The sequence below is a fragment of the Nothoprocta perdicaria genome, unplaced genomic scaffold (genome assembly GCF_003342845.1).
Source record: "Nothoprocta perdicaria isolate Ctin4 unplaced genomic scaffold, notPer1 scaffold_4, whole genome shotgun sequence".
NCBI classification, from domain to species: domain Eukaryota; kingdom Metazoa; phylum Chordata; class Aves; order Tinamiformes; family Tinamidae; genus Nothoprocta; species Nothoprocta perdicaria.
The window spans coordinates 3362408-3380249 of record NW_020455643.1 but is presented as its reverse complement, the minus strand read 5'-3'; the positions used below and the strand labels follow the sequence as shown (position 1 = coordinate 3380249).

The window sequence follows — 17842 nt, the reverse complement described above, 5'->3', positions numbered from 1 at the left end:
AGTCAAGGAGGCTCTTGTTCTGCATGTAGCAAGCACAAAATGTAGATTATTATTGTTACTAGGAAGGACTAAATTATCCTCATTTTCAAGTTCAGTATRACAAGAGAGTGTGAATTAATTATGAGTGATTTTAGAACGAGGTTGTATATTTTTGTGGGCTTGACCTGATTCTCGAAGGGGACTGCTTGGGTTTGTGTGACTGCTGAATTACTCACAGGAATCACTCTCACAGTAAAATAATGCATGAGCAGTCAGGCTTKGTCAGGATGAACCCAAGTGTGAGTGGCTATAGCGCCCATGGATGGGTGTTTGGGAGCTGCTTATCTCTTTAGCCACAATATTTTAAAATCCTTTTAAAACTTCAATGCTGTCTTCTAAGAATATTCTTTTTGCAGTCTTTTCAGTGACGCTGTTGGATGTACAAATAGGAAGGTAGAACTAGTTAAAGGGCCTTTTTAACTGTTTCTGGTTGTCTTTACTGTTTATTGAAACGGAAGTTGTCATAGCTGGGCTATGCACTGGTTCCCATGAATGCTCTGAAAGCAGCTGTTAAAACTTGAATTTTGAAGTCTCTTCTGAGTTTTTTAAAATAAAGCTAATGTATCTACTGTTTTGTTGAGGATTTTTTTATGTGTTTTCCTGAAATGTGTTACTAACCATTTTCAGGGGGTACACTGGAGGAGATATATATTGATTAGGCTTGGTTCTTCAGTCCTTGTCCTTCGGAAAACTCGAGCAGGCAGCCTGCTGAAAGGGTATGACAAGGAATTAGCTTCCAAATGTCTCAAGCCAGCCTTACCTTCTTAGTATTCTTAATTAGCCAAAGCCTTGCTGGTCTGGGCCTGAAAGATCAGCTACTTTAGCGTTTTCTGGCAGTCTTTTTGCAAATGCATCGCGAAGCCTCATCAATTTTTAAAGGAAGAAAAGGCTTAAATGACTTTATATACTTTATACTTTAAATAACCCATGTCGTTTACTCATGTCTTATATGAGTTATATACTCATATATTTTAAGTTATAGAATGGTATAAGATTACAGTCTCTAAGGAAGTGTAGTGTTAGCAGGTAAGCTAGTGTCTGGAAAGGAAGAAGCTTTTTTTTTTTTTTTTTTCCTCCTGTCTCCTTTAATCTGTTTTTAAATGGCTCTTATTAAGGGAAACATGACAAAGCAACCAAGCTGCCTGGCAGTGTGTGTGCAGTTTAAATAGTATATTCTGATCCCCTACATAAGATGTATATAGCCTGGAGACTTGGGTAGAGACAGCAGTGTTCTAACATGGGTAGGTCTACTGGTGGTAGAATTTGAATCCTGGGTTATGCCAGTTGATACGTAAGGTTTCTGTTATTAAAAAAAAAAAAATTCTCTAGAATTCTAACAGAGAAACTGAGATGCTGCGTTCTGTATACACACAATTTGACAAGCTATGATTAAACAAACACCTTTTTTATGWTTATAGATATTGTACTGGCGTTCATGCTGGCCAAGAAGCAAATGCAAGTTTGGGGAAGATTACAGGAGACCATACTGATATTTGCACTAAGAGCTCTGTATTTCTGCTGCTGGATTTAGTGCTTTACCAAAAATCTGTCAGTGGTGTAGATTAGGGAAAGCAGACTTTCACCTTGGTCACTATTAACAGTAGTGGCAGTAGTAAAATTCATAAAGCAAGTGAACAAAATTCAGATTCTCCCAGTGCTTACTGTGAATAACTGGAATAGTAATACTTAAGTGCTCATACTTTAAAGGGTGGAGTTGTATTGACAGTGAAAATATAGTCCATGCTAACACATCTTTCTTCATAGAGTTTGATGGTTTTGATTTGAGACCAAGCAGACAGGATTGTAGCCAGGTACCTCAGCATTGCTATCAGAGTAGAATCTCTAAATTATCCCTGAATTCCCTTGAATCCTTCCTGTTCGTTGTCTCTGTCTGATTTCACCTGATGCCGTGTAAAGAAGCTTGACTTAGTTATAATTCCTGGCTAACGGGCTGTGCTGGAATCTGTGGGATCACTGTAATCAGTCAGGCTTACATGCAGTGTGTATCTGGCAGTCTGTGTTTGTTCAGTCTCACTGTTTTCTTGTCTTCTCATACCCCATTTAACAAGTTTTATGCCAGGTGAGAAACAACTTTGTGTGTCTTTTGATAGTAATTTGCCAGGATTTGTCTGAGCTAAATTAGCACAGAGCTGCACTGTGCTGTTCTAACATCACGTTTTCACAGTTTCGTTCCCTCTTCTTGAGAACGTGAAACTTCAGTTAAGTAGCTAGTGAAACTTGTATAAACTTATCTCAATTAAAAGAAGGTTTTGAGTTTCCAATGAACTGGAGTCAAGCTTTCAGAAGACAGTGATGCCCTAGGTTTTGATATGTGACAAGTCTTGATCACAGACAAAAAAAAAGGGGGGGGGGGGCATGATAATTTTCATTTAAATTTTGGCTGTAGACAGCCCCCCCTCCCCAAAGGCACATTGAATTTCTAATGTTTATTTAAGCAATAGAGGTGATTTTGCTGTCCATATCAATTCAGTCCATAATCAGGGTTATATTTTAGTAGAGCTGTGAGAAACTATCTTTCTGTAACACAARCAAATGCATGTTTTGTTTGTTGGTTTTGTTTTTGAAAAGCTACTGTTTCTGCTATTTTTTATTATTAAAGACACGCCTAAAATGTATGTGTAAGATGTAAAGAACTCATTGCACGTGCATGTAAGATGTATAGTGTGGCAATATTAACAGACAAATACACTAGGTAGTTGTGTGTCATGYGCTTATCTTCTGGAAAATGGAAGGGTTTATAGAATAACAGGGAACAAGGGCTAATGATACCTTGACTATATTTGTCTTCATAGGCTGGCAACAAAAGGGTTGATGTTTCTCACTTAGATTTTTATGTGCGTGTCTTTAAAACTACCTCTTTGGTCACAACGTGTATATCTTCTATATTAATACAAATCCCAATTCTGCNTTGGTGTGTGTGTCTTGATTTCTGGTAAAAAGGTGATAGATTGTGTGTATTTGTTTCTATATGGCAGATTAAACTGTACTATAGATTAATAATCCTTTATGGCTCCTCAGGAGTATGTGGGTTCGTTATAGTCCATGGTATAATATTTTTCACTATCATAAAACACATCTTTTCAGTTAGCATTTTTTTCATGTGAATACTGCTAACTGGTTAACAGTTTAATTTTATCTAATGTTTGATTTTGTCCTCCCAAAATCAAAAGTATTGTTCAATTATTTGATATGGTGTTTTGAACTAAGGAAAAAATCTATTCATGATAATAATTTAGGTAAAATGCAGTAAATTAATCTGGAAATGCCCTTTTAAGAGGTCTACCTTTGTGTTGCACATCCCTTGATTATTTCTTTGAACTTGCAGAAACACAGAATTAACCAGTAAAACAAACAGTTCTGTGCCTCCCCCTACCCCTGATGTGTCCGAGTTACTTAGTACAGGGAATATGCACCTGTAATAAATAGGAYGACTAGTGCTTGCTGTACCAGCAGTTGTGAATGAAAACTTGTTTAGACTAGAATTTACCTTCTAGTGTATGAGAGTTTGCATGATTTTATAACTTAGGAAGAATTTTGGTACATACACCGCAAAGTGTGATGATATGAATATGGACTTGTAACTGTCCTGGGCCAAAGGAACTTCTTTTTCAATGTAAATGGTTTTATGCAGAAAACTCTTAGCCGCTGCAGAGCATAAGGAAGAATATAGCAAGAAGAAAYGTTTGGGCTTAACTATTCAAACTCCTGAGAAGTGATACTGATTACAGTTATAGCTTGTGATATTTGTTAAATTCCCTTTGAGTTGGCTTTACACTAAAATGTTGAGACAAGACAGCATACTTTTATAGAGACTTCTTATGAGCGACAGGGTGACCTTTTTTCCAGATTGCTTCTGAGTCTGACCAGTGATCATTCCATGTTAGAAWGGATGAGCTGGACTGGATGGAGAACTTCCAAAAATTAGATTCAGTTACTGGAGCAGTTTTTATTGCATTAATGTCTATTGACACACCCTCAATGGAAACAAGACTTCTGCTAGTATGAAAACAAAGATGTAGTATTCAGAACTCAAACACATAGGAAGCAGGCATACTGAGAGGTATGTTTGGTAATATTTGTTAGTGTGCTTTACAGCAGAATTATAGCTTGCTACAAATACTCTATATTTTGGAATAGATATCTAGTTTTAGTGCCAACTCTGTCTTAACACACGTACTGATATTTTGGGTTTGCATCGTTTAATGCTATTAAAAAAAGCTTTTCATGTATGAGAGTTGACAGATATCTTACATGGTTACTTACTTGTCGTGGCAAGATTTATGTATTTCATATTAAATAAAATCACTACTTTTGGGGCAAATGAGTTATGCAAAAACTTAAGTCAAAGCTTTTCGGCTTTGTACCTTCCGAAGATACGTGATGACTTAATAATTTTGAACTAGGATTTTGAAATTTAATTAAGTAGAAACATATTCCCTTAAACTCCATCTGTAAAATAATTCCTACTTTCTGGGCAGTCGTAAACTTAAAGTTGTTTTGGTTGTTTTATTTTCTAGAAAACTTCAGTCATAAGCATTCTTTCTTTATTATTTTTTTCTCCCCTCCCCTTGCGCATCCTAAGGACGGGATACTTTTTAGGTTCTTTATTCTTGCACGACGAAGAAAAAGAAGAAACGCGTCAGTGAATGAGGAGTTTTATGCTTCTATAGCATTTTTCCTGAAAAGTGGGGCTTTGAATGAGGATGACAATGGAAGAGATGAAGAATGAAGCAGAGACCACTTCTATGGTTTCCATGCCACTTTATGCAGTTATGTACCCTGTCTTCAATGAGGTAAGCTGTGTGGTTTTGCTTTAGAATGCAATAAACCCATTTAATTGCGAAATTTGATCACAAAAGTGGGTTGCTCATCTTGATATGGCAAGCTGTCTGCCATGCCTCTAACACTATCTTCTTTCTATGGACTTTTTTTAATCCTTTCCATTAAGGCAACACTAAAAGGTTGTTAGTTATCTTGGCCGTGATCTTTCTTCYGTAAGTTTTGCACTAGATGTGATTTTCACCAAAAAATTTGATAGACAGTGCTATGCACAACATAGAAGTTAAAGTTTACCAACTATCCTGGTAAAATTATACGTATTTCAGAATGTGCCCTTCCTTTACAGATCATTATTTTAGTGTTTCCTTTTTTTATTGTAAGTTTTTGGGCATTTTCTGCATATATTTCAACTCTAATAGTGGATGATATACTCTAATTTTGGTAATTTCTGCATTTAATGACCAGTAACCTACAGTTACCTGTGGACAGCATAGTATCCTTGTTGCTAGTGGCTTTAATTTCGTAAGATTCTCTGTCCATAAACTCTAGGGATAGTCAGGATGTTTTCAAGACTTCTTTGGAACTGCAGCTGCAGGCTGGACAAAATAAAAACATGTCCAGTGATGTGTTTGGCCTTTTTTATGCTTTTTTTTTCCTCTCCTTTTGGGAGTCATCTACTTAACTGTCCTTCAAATCAGACCATTCATTCAGATTTTTGTCTGTTCCCTTTCCATTCTGCTCTCTAAGGTAAGACCTGACTACTTGCTTTGTTCTTATAACATTGGAATTGCTAATCATTCTGCTTTCATTGCAGCTAGAAAGAGTAAATCTGTCTGCAGCTCAGACACTGAGAGCAGCTTTTATTAAGGTGAGCAGCAACTTGTATTGAGGAATGATTATCTGGAGTGTAAACTCTCTGTAATAAAGCTTGAAATAACTCTCAGCTCTTTCATTGCTTTGTCCTTTTTTTTCTTGTTTGTTTTAAGATAGCCTTATTCTTAATCCATAATCTTAAATACATATGTGTGTCTCTATAAAAATAAGTGATTGGTAATATCCACCAGTAAGTTAGGGAAGTGCGGCGGTGCATGTCATGAATAGGAATCTGAAAGCCATGGCTAAAAAGAGGTAAAGGTAACAATTGTGGTCTATACCATGACCAGGATACTTAGAGTAGGTGTTTATGGGGAAATAGGAATGTAGCAAACTTTAAAAATTATTTTTAAAAATGAATGTATATGGAATTTTGTTATTTGGCTGAGAGGAGGTTCAGTGCTTTGTGTATTTGCTCCTAGCTCTAAATTGAAGAGAAAAAAAGGATTTTTCCTTTTAGAATTTTTATTTTGCGTATTTTAAATCTTTACAAATAGTTTTTTTTCCTGGTGCTTTTCTTAACGGTAATGGTGTTTTCTTTTTTTCTTTAGACAAAGAATAATTGTAATATACCTTGTTAGTTTGTGAGCAGTGTAAATAATACTTCCCTGTCTCTGCATTTAAATTTGACAGTGTGTAGACAGTCCTGATTCTCAACTAGAGCTTTTAGATGTTAAAAAAAAAAAAAAAATGTTTTAAAAACTGGCGCTAAACTGCTAAGCGAAATGCCAGTAGTGAAAAAACTGTGATGCTGAAAAATGGTAGTTCTAAACTTCTCTTGTTCAATACAGTACAGTCTTTTTGATAGCAACACAGTGTAAATACTTCCGATGTCAATTCACTCTGAATTTGTTTATAGGAGTAAAACAGAATGTATAGTGTTTTAATATGGAATATTTCTTATTCCAGTTGAAATGAATAGAAGAGCGTATTAGGAAAGTTCCTTATGGAAAACCCCTGATATTATCTAAGAAAAATGGATATTGTAGCAGAGGAATGATGTGCAATGTAATCTGCTTGCTTAAGCCCATTAGACTCTTAAAGTTTCTAGCAAACCCCTGCTGTGTGTGAAGGGTGTTGCATGAAAGTCAACCTTTATGCTTGCAGTGTTCATGTCTTGCATGTCTAAATAAAAACCTTTGCAATGCAGGCTGAAAAAGAAAATCCAGGTCTCACACAGGACATCATTATGAAAATTCTGGAGAAGAAGAGTGTGGATGTGAACTTCACAGAGTCTCTTCTGCGTATGGCAGCTGATGATGTAGAAGGTAAAATCTCATCCCTTACGTTGAATATTAGTATCATTAATTATGTTGTTACCAAGGAATCTGCATTTCTCTGTACCTGTTTACAAAAGTTGTTTTTCGTAGTAGATTTCCTTTCATTCAGCATAGTAGAGCAGTAGTGCTGTCTGAATACTGGGCTAATAAGAGAAAGAGGGAGAGAATGAGTGTGTAGAGTTTATGCTTATTTGGGGAATTGCATTTTTTGCCTTTGCAATTTAGACAACTAGGGAAAAAGCAAATATGGAGGAAGAGAATAAAACTTGTCTTTCGTTTCCATGCTTCAAATTATTAACAGTAGCTATATGGGCAAAAAGGAGCTGTGAAGTATTTTTAGACCACACTTAGTGTAATATTTTCAGCGTCTCACACTGATAAAACAAAATGGGCTTCTTTCCTGTCATATTTCCATTTGGAAGGGTATTTATGCTATATTTCTGTCGATGCAAAGTGTATGCATTACCATTTTGTGAGTGTGACTATTATGGGCTGTTTCCACCTTGAAATGTGACGTGGGGATACTGCTGCATTGTGTGAAGTAGCAATTTTAGCTGTCATGAGAAACTAATGGAATATTTGAATGTTGTTCTTGTTAGAATATATGATTGAAAGACCAGAACCAGAATTCCAAGACCTGAATGAAAAGGCACGAGCACTTAAACAGATTCTTAGTAAGATTCCTGATGAGATAAATGACAGAGTGAGGTTTCTTCAGACAATCAAGTAAGTGCTACATAATGTATTTATTTGCAGATCAGATTCCAAACACTTTGTCCTTCAACATGACAAAAACCAATTTTGTGCTGGTACTTGCTAAGGTAATTGCTTCCTGGGGAGTATGGCTAGGCCAAGTCAGGATTATTAGGAAAAAATTTAGATTTTTTTCATTAATTTTTCTTGGGCTTAACTTCTGTTGCCAGATGACACTTCCGTTCCAGCAATCATGAAAAGCTGAATTAAATTCATTTTTTGCTCATGTAAGAAATAGTTTGCGGTGATCTTCATATAGAGTTGCATAGCACGTAAGATTCTGAATCCAATTATACTATGCCACTTTCACTGCTAAAGAATTAATTAAAATGGCTGCCTAAGCTTACAATGTTACTAGTGTGATACCTTCCTTGAAGTCCTAGAATATCACTCTACCCCTGGGTGCAATTCTCTAGTTCATGACTCTGAAATATAAAATAGTAAATATGCGTAGGAACAATTTTGTTGATGTCTTAGGAAAAAATCTGTGGATTAAAGATGGAACCTTTAAAGTGACAGCAACTTAATTGCAATACTGAAATTCTATTAAACTTCTGCAACTTATTTTAAAGATATGACAACCACATGAACATGAAGCTATAGAGCTACTCTAGGAGAATGTAACGGCATTTGTTTAATGGATATCGAGTATATAATTTCCTTTACTTTCATGTTTATATTCATTTGCTGTCTTTCATATTGTAACATGGATGTGCACATAGAGCTGCTTATGTACTGTTAGGGTGGCAGGACTCAAAAGGACTTCTTCAAGAAGAGAGTTAGGCAGTATTATGCAACATTTTTATATAATGTAAGACTTTKATAATTTTGCCTCTTATCCATATCCAATAAAGAGCTTCCTTGAAGTCACTTTCCCTCTTCTCCCATCCTTCCCCCAAAAACATAGTGCCCCTCCTAGCATTTGAGACTAGGGAGTCCTTTTTCCTTGGAGTACAGGCAAAGAGCAAGGAAGATAATAGGATGTGGAGTGTCGTTGACACTGGGAAACCTTGTCAGCAGTTGAGTTCCTCTCCGAATGGGCTTTATTCTGTTGTCACTTGCACACACACAGATTCCTTTTGCTGTGGATCAGATGAACAGATTGTGCAACGAGTCTGACAGCAGAGTGTGGGAGGGGTTCTGCCTCCTGCAGAGAGTTCTTGAGGACAGACTCATTCATTTAGTGAAAGTACTTGGCAAACCAGTTAGTTAAACTGACCCATTTTTGCTCCTGTCCCATTTKAATCTTTTGTCTACCCTCACAACCCTTGCTTGCAAGTTCTTTTGTAATCCAAAGGGCATTCTGTCTTTGGAGTTGGTGGCTTCAGCAAGGAGTTGGAAGTATTTAATTWTCCTTCTTAAGATAATAAAGTCAGTAGAGATTTTTTGTATCTTAAGATTGCAGAGAACACTTGGAGAATGACAAATATTAAATATGAAACAAAGTTGTATTCATGTGGAGTCTTGGTTTATTGGAAAACCCACAATTAATTTCACATTCACTGTACGGTATTGATGTATTTTTAAAATGTCATTGATCTCAGAAGAAAAAAATTACTTGGTAACTGTAGTAGAAAAATACTTTGCATCTCTGTACACTCTGCCTAGTGAGTAGTAAATTATCTTGAGTTCTCTGAAATACAAAAAGTTATCAAAATAATACATTTATCAAAGGTAATGCATCATACCCCCACAAAGCTACAATTCTGACTCTCCTGATGTTATTGACACCTCCTTATGGTATTAGGCCAAGGAATGAAGAATTTTAATCCAAAGTATTGGTAACTACTACTCAACACAGCAGCAGGGAATGCTATATCTTATTAAGGGTGGGCCCTTCTGATCAGTTTGAATTGCACAGGATACAATCTCCACTCTTCGAGGAGGGACARGAGATCTCTTTACTGTCACTGTCTCCACAAAGACATTTTTTGTTCTGTTGCTTCTGTGATGCTAATCACAAAACACTTCACCATAGAGAATGACTCTTAATGTGGAAAAAAGAAGAATCAACACTGTGTTTAGGTCTGAATGCTTAAACAGTTGTAGAAAATACTAGCAACTCTGCTCCTGTTTGCATGTAGCCAGATCCATGCGTAAAAAAGTAAAAAGGGTAGAGAGTTTTTGAAAAGAGCCCTGTGCTCCTAGACAGAAATGAACTTGTTGATACCCAGTGGATTACTTGCAACTTGACAGGCTCTTTGCTTAAAGTCTCTCACATCCTTTCTGACATTCATTCTGTAAAGTAGAGACTGTTTTAAGAAATAGAGTTTCTCTGCTTGTAGAGCAGTTTGTCTGCTGTAAGGGCATTACATTCCAGCCTTTAATTAAGAAAATGTATGGATATTTTATGGWTATTTATTTAAGGATATCACAACTATCTTTTTATTGCCAAATAGGGACATCGCAAGTGCAATAAAGGAGCTTCTTGACACAGTAAATAATGTCTTCAAGAAATATCAATACCAGAACCGGAGGGTATGTGAAATAATTTCTTTATATGGCTCTTTTAATAATATAAGAAGCATATCCTGATGGTCAAAGGATGAATAGGAGAGCTTAACTAATGGATGATAAAATGAGAATGTGTAGCCCAGGAAAACTTCACTTAAACATATTGCTTTAGCAAGAAAATTGTATTATTAAAAGTTTCAGTTTAGTGGGAACAGGATAATTTCTCTGTATGTCTTCTAAATTATTTAAATTCCTGAATGTGCATATTTTAACCTATTTTCCTCTTTCTATTTTTAACTAAATATGCTCTCACTGTGGCATATGGTTGCTTGAAGATTCTACTTCTGATATTGTTTTGTTTGTTCGTTTTCTTAGGCACTTGAGCACCAAAAGAAAGAGTTTGTAAAATACTCCAAAAGTTTCAGTGATACCCTGAAAACCTATTTTAAAGATGGAAAGTGAGTATGCTTATCACAAACTGTGGTTAATGAGGAAGAAAAAAATCTTGTATTTCACTTACTGGCATGATAAGAAAAGTCAGATAAGATTTTGGTCGCAAACACCTTCCCCAGGGCTGGTGTAATGTTGTTTTTTCCCACCTAGGTTCAGACTATTGTGGCTGCTTTAAAATAGTTTAAAATAGTATTCCTTTTTCCTCCTCTGAGTTGTGGGAAGGGACTGGTAAGACTGTACAACACCYACATACAGCATTAGCTTTGAATTTACACATGTGGTTAAGTTCTGTCATCTTCTGTGGTGTTTTGTGTATGTATATACAAGCAAAACTTCCTTATTTCCAAATATCATTTGCAAAACACCTTATGCAGCATTTTAAGGTGACTTAAATTTTTATCTTCCTTTCTTCATAGCTTGGTATGTTGTAACACATGAAATGACTCGGCGCATTGTTTTTTTTCTTTTTTTTTTTTTCTTATTCTCACTAGTGGTTTAGTCAATTAAGCAAGGMTTTTTTTCCAGGCCTTGGGTTTTGAAGTTGTTTTTCTTGTATTTCATTGTAGCAGGGGTTTGGGATGCTGAGCTTATACCTCTCGGGTTTTTACAGTACCAAAGTGTGTTCTACATGATGCCGTTTTACAGATGAGAACTGACTTGCATTGCTGGTCTTGCTGAACTCAGCAAAGGCGTAAAACATCCAGGTGATAGTGTGTTCCTAAAGGAAAGGAGTCCTGGGAACCCAGCTRTGAATACCACCTTGCCCCTCAAAGGACACATGTAGGGGCACATACCCCAAGCATAGTTAGAGACCAGCTTTAAGCCTTGTGGGAAGTCAGTGCTGTGCCATGTGTTGGGCCTGAGCTTTTAAATGCCTTTCATAGGTGGGATTCCTTGCAAGATATGTAATAAGACTTGAATTCCTTATTCTTTGGGAATAAGAAATAATTTAACCGTTTAAGAGCTGCATGCCCTGTAAGTTGGTGTGGCCCCACCAAAAGGTGGTAACACTTAACAAGATACAGTCATACTTAGAGATACAATTACTTAGTTAAAGATGTAGTGACCTCACCGTTCTTATCTTTATCTGAGGAAACAAAATGGAATATTGATTCTGCATGTGTGCTTGTTCAGTATTTAAGGAAAGAGCTGCTTGAAGTGATCAGAGTGCTGTGTTCAGCTCCAGGGACAAAAAAAAAAAAAAAAAAAGACATTTAATGACCATCTGTTCAATGCTTTTTACTTAGAATCTCAAAACTAAATGATTGAGAGTCAAAACTTAAAGAAGTTCCTGCCAATAAATGATGACGATAGGTAGGTCTAGAAATGCTTTTGCGGCTGTAAACTTAAGGTAGATGAGAATATCATGAAACATACCCAGATGTTTCTCTTGCAAAACCTAGATGCTAATACATTTAATTACCAAGATTTAATGCTATGTCTTATTCAATGAGATGACACAATTATGGAATTGTCTAAAATAATATCTTTTTTTTTTCCCTAACAGGGCAATAAATGTGTTCATAAGTGCCAACCGACTAATTCATCAAACCAACTTGATACTCCAGACCTTCAAAACTGTGGCCTGAAAACTGTATATGTTGAGTTGTACTTTTCAATGGTGGATAGGGTACCTTTATATGTAAATTTTAAAGTTTTGACTGTATAAATTATCAGCCCCTCTTGAAGGGACCTAATGCAGGATTTTGAATGGGATTATTGCCATCTTACACCATATTTTTGTAAAACATTGTAGCTTAATCATAATCTCACAATGAAGACTTTGCATCACTTTTTGCTATTATCATTCTTTTCAGAATTATAAGCCAAAAGAATTTACGCCTTAATGTGTCATTATGTAACATTCCTTATAAGAATTGTAAATATTTGGTGTTCTGTTTCTGACATTTTAACTTGAAAGCGAAAAGCTGCAAGATTATGTATTTAACAATATCGGTGGCAAATATTCAATAAATAGTTTACATCTGTTAGATTGTCCTTTTGTATGTGAACAGAAATGCATAACATCTTTCCATAATTGCAGAACATTGATTAAATGGAAAAAAATCAGAATACTTGGGTTTTTAAGGCCACTGGCCGTTTAGATCTGTATAAAAGTGAGGACTTTTTCTTTTAAAGCTGAGATTTTTAACTGTCATCCAATATTAGATGAGAATCCCAGAAAAAAATATCTATTAAAATATCACTGGCAAAAATATAAAGGATACCAGAAATTAGGTGGGATGTTTTTTGGTAGAAATTAACCCCACTATATTTATTTATTTATTTGGTGGTGGATTAGCAGGCTTTATTTCTAGTATATTCCAGGATTTTGAGTACAAAATGACTTCTTAAAAATATGCATCTGAGTGTGCAGCAGATGGTCAAACTTAATGTTTTAAGACAACTGTTTTTTATCTTGCCACCCCTTTAGGTGGTGGGGGAACTTCTAGGTGATGAAACCAGTGATGTTTCTGCTGTGCATCCGTAGAGCCTCTTGTTTTTATTTATTCAAGCTACGCGAGACCTGGATTGTGAAATTTCATTGTTAATCAAATGATGAAGAACTGCTGGACAAAGACTCAAATCTTGTTGCTCTGGTTGCGTGGCAATCTCCCACATGCTCTACTCGGTGTCATGCATGCCCCTTCAAAACACAAGTTGAGTGTATTTTGAAATACCGAGAATATTTGTAAAATTGATTTCTAAAGATCTTACTTAGTCTTGGCATTGAAATAGCTACTGTTAAATTTAGGGAAGAATCTGAAGCAGTTTATAACCCTGTGGAAGCTGTCTGTGGGAAGATCCCTTCAGGCTGGAGGAGCCCATTTGCTACAGGACTGTTCTTTGTTTAGGTGTTAATGCTGGTGAAAAGGTATGGCCGGAATTTCTTTGCATACCATGGCCTTGTGCACTCCAGCTCGTCTGGGGAAGGTCCCTTACTTGAAGCACAGCAGCTGGGTCTTAAACTTTGGTTATCTGCTTGAATAGCCTAAATGGAAAAAGTGCAGAAGTGGAAGAATGATACCTGCACCCCTCTAAAATACTCTGGATCTTTTATTGTATCTCTGTACGTAGTAAAATTTCCTTGGTAAATGTACCAGCAGTGCTGAAATGTAACCAAGATGTGAAGGAGGGTTTGGGGTGTGAATGACTTTGGGGGAACATAAGTTGTGAGTTTGATGCTTACCTAAAACTGTGGACAGGAGAGAGTGCTGAAAGCTTTGCTATTCTGTTGTTTTCTGTTGTGGCAGGGGGGATTTGGCAGTGGTATTTGCCTGCAAATTGAGCTTAGTCATGTTGCAAAGGTTACGTTCATTATACTGAAAACTGTGTGGTAGCTATTGAAGCTTGACCTGCTGAACTGCTGTTTTGGGGGAAGCGGTGAACGGGATGCTAGCAATTGGGAAGGAGGCAATTAGCCCAGGAATCCATTTGCATCTTTGAATCCTGAGGGCAAAACGGTTCACTAGTCTTCCTTGTGGGTGATGCTGAGTTACTAGTTAACCCTACTACCAATGGCTTAACTAAAACTAACTACGCAGGTGRATGGAAGGAAAGACATAATTTTTAATAGTTAATTTGCATTGAAAGGGTGTTTGCTGAAGACAAGTGCTCAGGGCAAGTGACATGTGAAGCTTGGGTTGTGCTGGGCCTGTTTTAACAAAACTTGGGATTTTCACTGCTCGAATCAAGAGAGGAGCAGTAGTAATAGGAACAAGAGCTAGTGCTGGCCACCTTTCTCACTACTTGAATGATGMTGGTGTGTTCACACACCTGCTCTGCAGGTTGTTCAAAACCAAGTGTGTGTATGTATATATGTTAATAAATAAAATCACACAYGCCTACATATTTTTTTTTAATAACTGGTGTCCCCAGCAGAGCGATACGTTATGCCCTGGTAGTCGATTCCTTGAACTTGGAATTGAGCAAAGGCTATCAAGAAATGAACTGTTKCTCAATTCTTCCAAGCATCTTTATCAGGTGAAGGTACCTAGTATAGCAATAAGCCTCAGGTAGTCTGACCAATGCATTTTGTTCTATGTTTGTAACTTTATTTTTTAAATTATTTTTGTTACCATTAAAAATTGGAAAAATAATTTTTGTCTGATATGGGAAAACTGGTACATTCAGGTCACACTCGTGGTGTACAGTGAATCCGTATCTACTGGTTTTCCAGGCTTTGTCTTCTGTTGAGTGAGAGCTGGGACGTAGATCTGTCTGAATTTTACTGTGATTTTGCACTTTATGTTAAAGTTATCTGAGTGGCTAGTGATAAGTTTCTGTGTAAAGAGATTTCTAATATGGCAGCTAAACTGCTACTAATTGCTATTATAAAAATTCTGCTGTGAATGTAGGCTATAACTGATGCAATGTTAACAGACAAAAATGAATCTAATAAAATTAAAGCTTTGCGTATTTGGTATCTTTATGAAGTAAAGAAACATGGCTTGTAATTACTTGATCTGTTTTGATGGTTCTTTTTCAGCACAGAAGGAACGAACAACTTTGACCATGTTATGGGTAACAGACTTCTGTTTCAGTATTTATAAAATGAAGTTCTTAAAATCTTCATGGTGCTTGCTCAGTATAAGCCTTATCTYGAGTGTTACAGGTGTGAAATTTCTTGTTGGGACTTGGTGTCTGAACTGTGATTTACCCAGACAAGAAGATGATGGCGATAAGGTAAAAGGTTGAGGTTAAACTTTCTGTCTAGGTTAGTGTAGAATTGGATCTTGTCTTTTTATTGCTCTTTTTCAGTTCTTTAACTGTGTCAGAGAAGAAAGGTATCTTGAGAACTGCAGAATAAACATGCTTGGATTTTACAAAGATGCCACATGTATAATATAYCCATTTATAGCCATATATATAAAATAAATATTATGAATTGAATGGGGAATGGAAGGAAGGTTATCTAGAAGATCTTGTCATAATCAGTATTTGATTATTTCATTATGAAAAGAAGAAAAGGAAGATGAAACGAATGTAACTCTGGAAATGTGTGATGCCAACAGGCGTAGCTGGTACTGCAGGGATGATCACTTACGTTTGGAGCAGATACTAACTATTCTGTTTGGGAATATTGCTTTGTATAGAAATCTTTTGGAATTGCCCAATACACTGTATTACTGTCTGGCTTCCTGTTCCTGCCGGCCTCTTCTGATCTGTCTGAAAAGGGTTTTGCAGAGGGTTTCTACACGCAGACTGCATAGGAACTGCTCTGGCTTTGAATAAGGCTACAGCACATTATTTAACCTTCCTATTTTATTTCAGCACTCATGTTTTCCTCTTTCAATCTATTGGGCAGATGTTGCTCTCAAAAGAGGCAGGTTGGAAAGGTTCTTCGGAACAGAAGCACTTAGTCGCTGCAACCTTTATGCATAAAAAGAAAAATGCTCCAAGATTAAGTCTGGCTTTTGTTACAGATGGTAATAATATAACACAACAGTCATAATTTGTCAAGTTTTATTTTAAGACCAGCTTTTTTTGTACTGAATCCTTTTCTTAGAAGTAATTTTAAAACAATCAAGGGAAAGGAAGGAATCTTTTCAAATATGGAAGTCTTAATATAAAATATAAATTTATCAGAATTTACTCTCTTTATGTCCCCTCAGTTTAGATTTCAAAGGTATTATGGGAAACTTCACTGCATCCTGTCCTTGGCTTCACTTTTTAAAGATAAACACTCCCAAGTTCTTAGTCTTTCTTAAAAATAGCAAGGTATATAAATAGCAAAGGCGTTGCCAAACCTGTTCCTTCAAGGCTGAGGCAAAGCAGTTTTATCCCTATGTTTGCAGCACCAAGTTGAATTGTGCTGCGGAGGAGCTGCTGTCTACCAGGTGGAGGAGCAGGGCTGGGCTTGGCTGTTTCAGAGATGTTCCTGGTGGGGAGGCTCCTTCTCTGCTTCTTAATCCTTCCTGCTCCCTGGTTGATCTCGTGCGATCTTAACAAGGCACCATTTAAAGCGCGACAGTGTAAAGTGGTCCTGACCCAGGTGCCACACTGTTAAGATGGATTTATAGCCAAAGGGCGTAAGAGTCTTCTCCATTATCTCTTTATTTTGCACCTTCTCATTCACCTAATGCCGAAGCCTCGTTCCAGACTTTGGAACATGAGGCTTTGCTGTGTTTTCCATTCTGCTGCCCTGTGCGTGGTCCAGACCACCTGAATTTTCTCTCCCTCTGCTATTTCCTCTGCTATTTCTCCATTCTCCTAACTTAAAACTGGAACTTCTATCAGCTCATATTAATCTTCAGCTCATATTAATCTTCTAACAGCTCATATTAATCTTGCATTTTTATTCCTTTAAATTCCACCCTGCTTGTATTGTGCTCTATCATCTCATGCTCTGATATTTGATATTCTGATGCTTCCTGCTGTTATCATCAGCAGACTTAATTACTGCTCTTGCTATGGATGATTTGTTGATAATAAGATAGGTCTCGGTCTTTGAGATGCTCCATCGGTTGCTTTTTTTTTCTAAGTCATAATTGTTTTTCTAATGCAACTTGCTGACATTTCTCCTATAATAAATTCCTTTTTTATCTTGCATAGAAACAGCTGTAAAATTAGAAAGGCCACATGGCATGTAGCAAAGAATTCTTTTCCATTCTCTCAATGTAAACCAAAGGCAAAATGATAGTTGCATTTGCAAGACTGCGYCCTGCTAGGGATTTACAAAAGGATTGATTCTTACATGTTTGTTCATTTGTGATTATTTTCTTTAATTCAGCATATGCCACATGTCTTCCCAATTGTCTGTGCAAAATCTGTGCAAGGACATGGCTCTTAACACTCTGTAGTGGGGACAAGGGGTGCAATTTGCCTCTGTTTCAGGTGCATGCATTTTTTTTGTGCCTGTATCATATTTGTCATAAGACAGTGACAACAGCACCTGGATCCTACCAGAGTGCACAGCTATGAAGKGCTTGGTCACTGCTGCAATATAAGTACCTAAAATTTTTGAGTTGTTTTAGGATCAGGAGGGATGTACTTGGCAGTTGTATGCATGAGAATTTGCAATTTGAAACTGCCATTCCAGAAAATGCTTTTTATGTAAAGATAAATTTCAAACTGGATTTTTTTTTTTGGAAAAAACTTCTCTTTGACATTGCTGTTTGTATTGAATTTTTGCTTCTAACTATTAAAAATCTTTGCTATGCACTTCTCTTTTGACCAATAAGCAAAGG

The 17842-nt window shown here is 36.6% G+C and overlaps 1 protein-coding gene across 1 annotated transcript; it reads left to right on the top strand.

The window, feature by feature from the left end:
* The first annotated feature begins 3876 nt into the window (after window positions 1-3876).
* PDCD10 (programmed cell death 10) lies at window positions 3877-14470 on the top strand. Its single transcript, XM_026045270.1, has 8 exons — window positions 3877-4120; window positions 4643-4853; window positions 5654-5707; window positions 6863-6980; window positions 7592-7718; window positions 10145-10223; window positions 10575-10657; window positions 12160-14470. The coding sequence occupies exons 2-8, from the start codon at window positions 4758-4760 to the stop codon at window positions 12239-12241; spliced, it is 639 nt and encodes a 212-aa protein (XP_025901055.1). The 5' UTR covers window positions 3877-4120; window positions 4643-4757; the 3' UTR covers window positions 12242-14470.
* Window positions 14471-17842: the final 3372 nt, after the last annotated feature.

Excerpts from the sequence above, each read along its gene's own strand:
- PDCD10 (XM_026045270.1), top strand. The coding sequence starts at position 4,758 with ATGAGGATGACAATGGAAGAGATGAAGAATGAAGCAGAGACCACTTCT. Across the intron at positions 5,708-6,862 it reads TGAGAGCAGCTTTTATTAAG|GCTGAAAAAGAAAATCCAGG; the intron begins GTGAGCAGCAAC and ends TTTGCAATGCAG. Across the intron at positions 10,224-10,574 it reads ATCAATACCAGAACCGGAGG|GCACTTGAGCACCAAAAGAA; the intron begins GTATGTGAAATA and ends TCGTTTTCTTAG.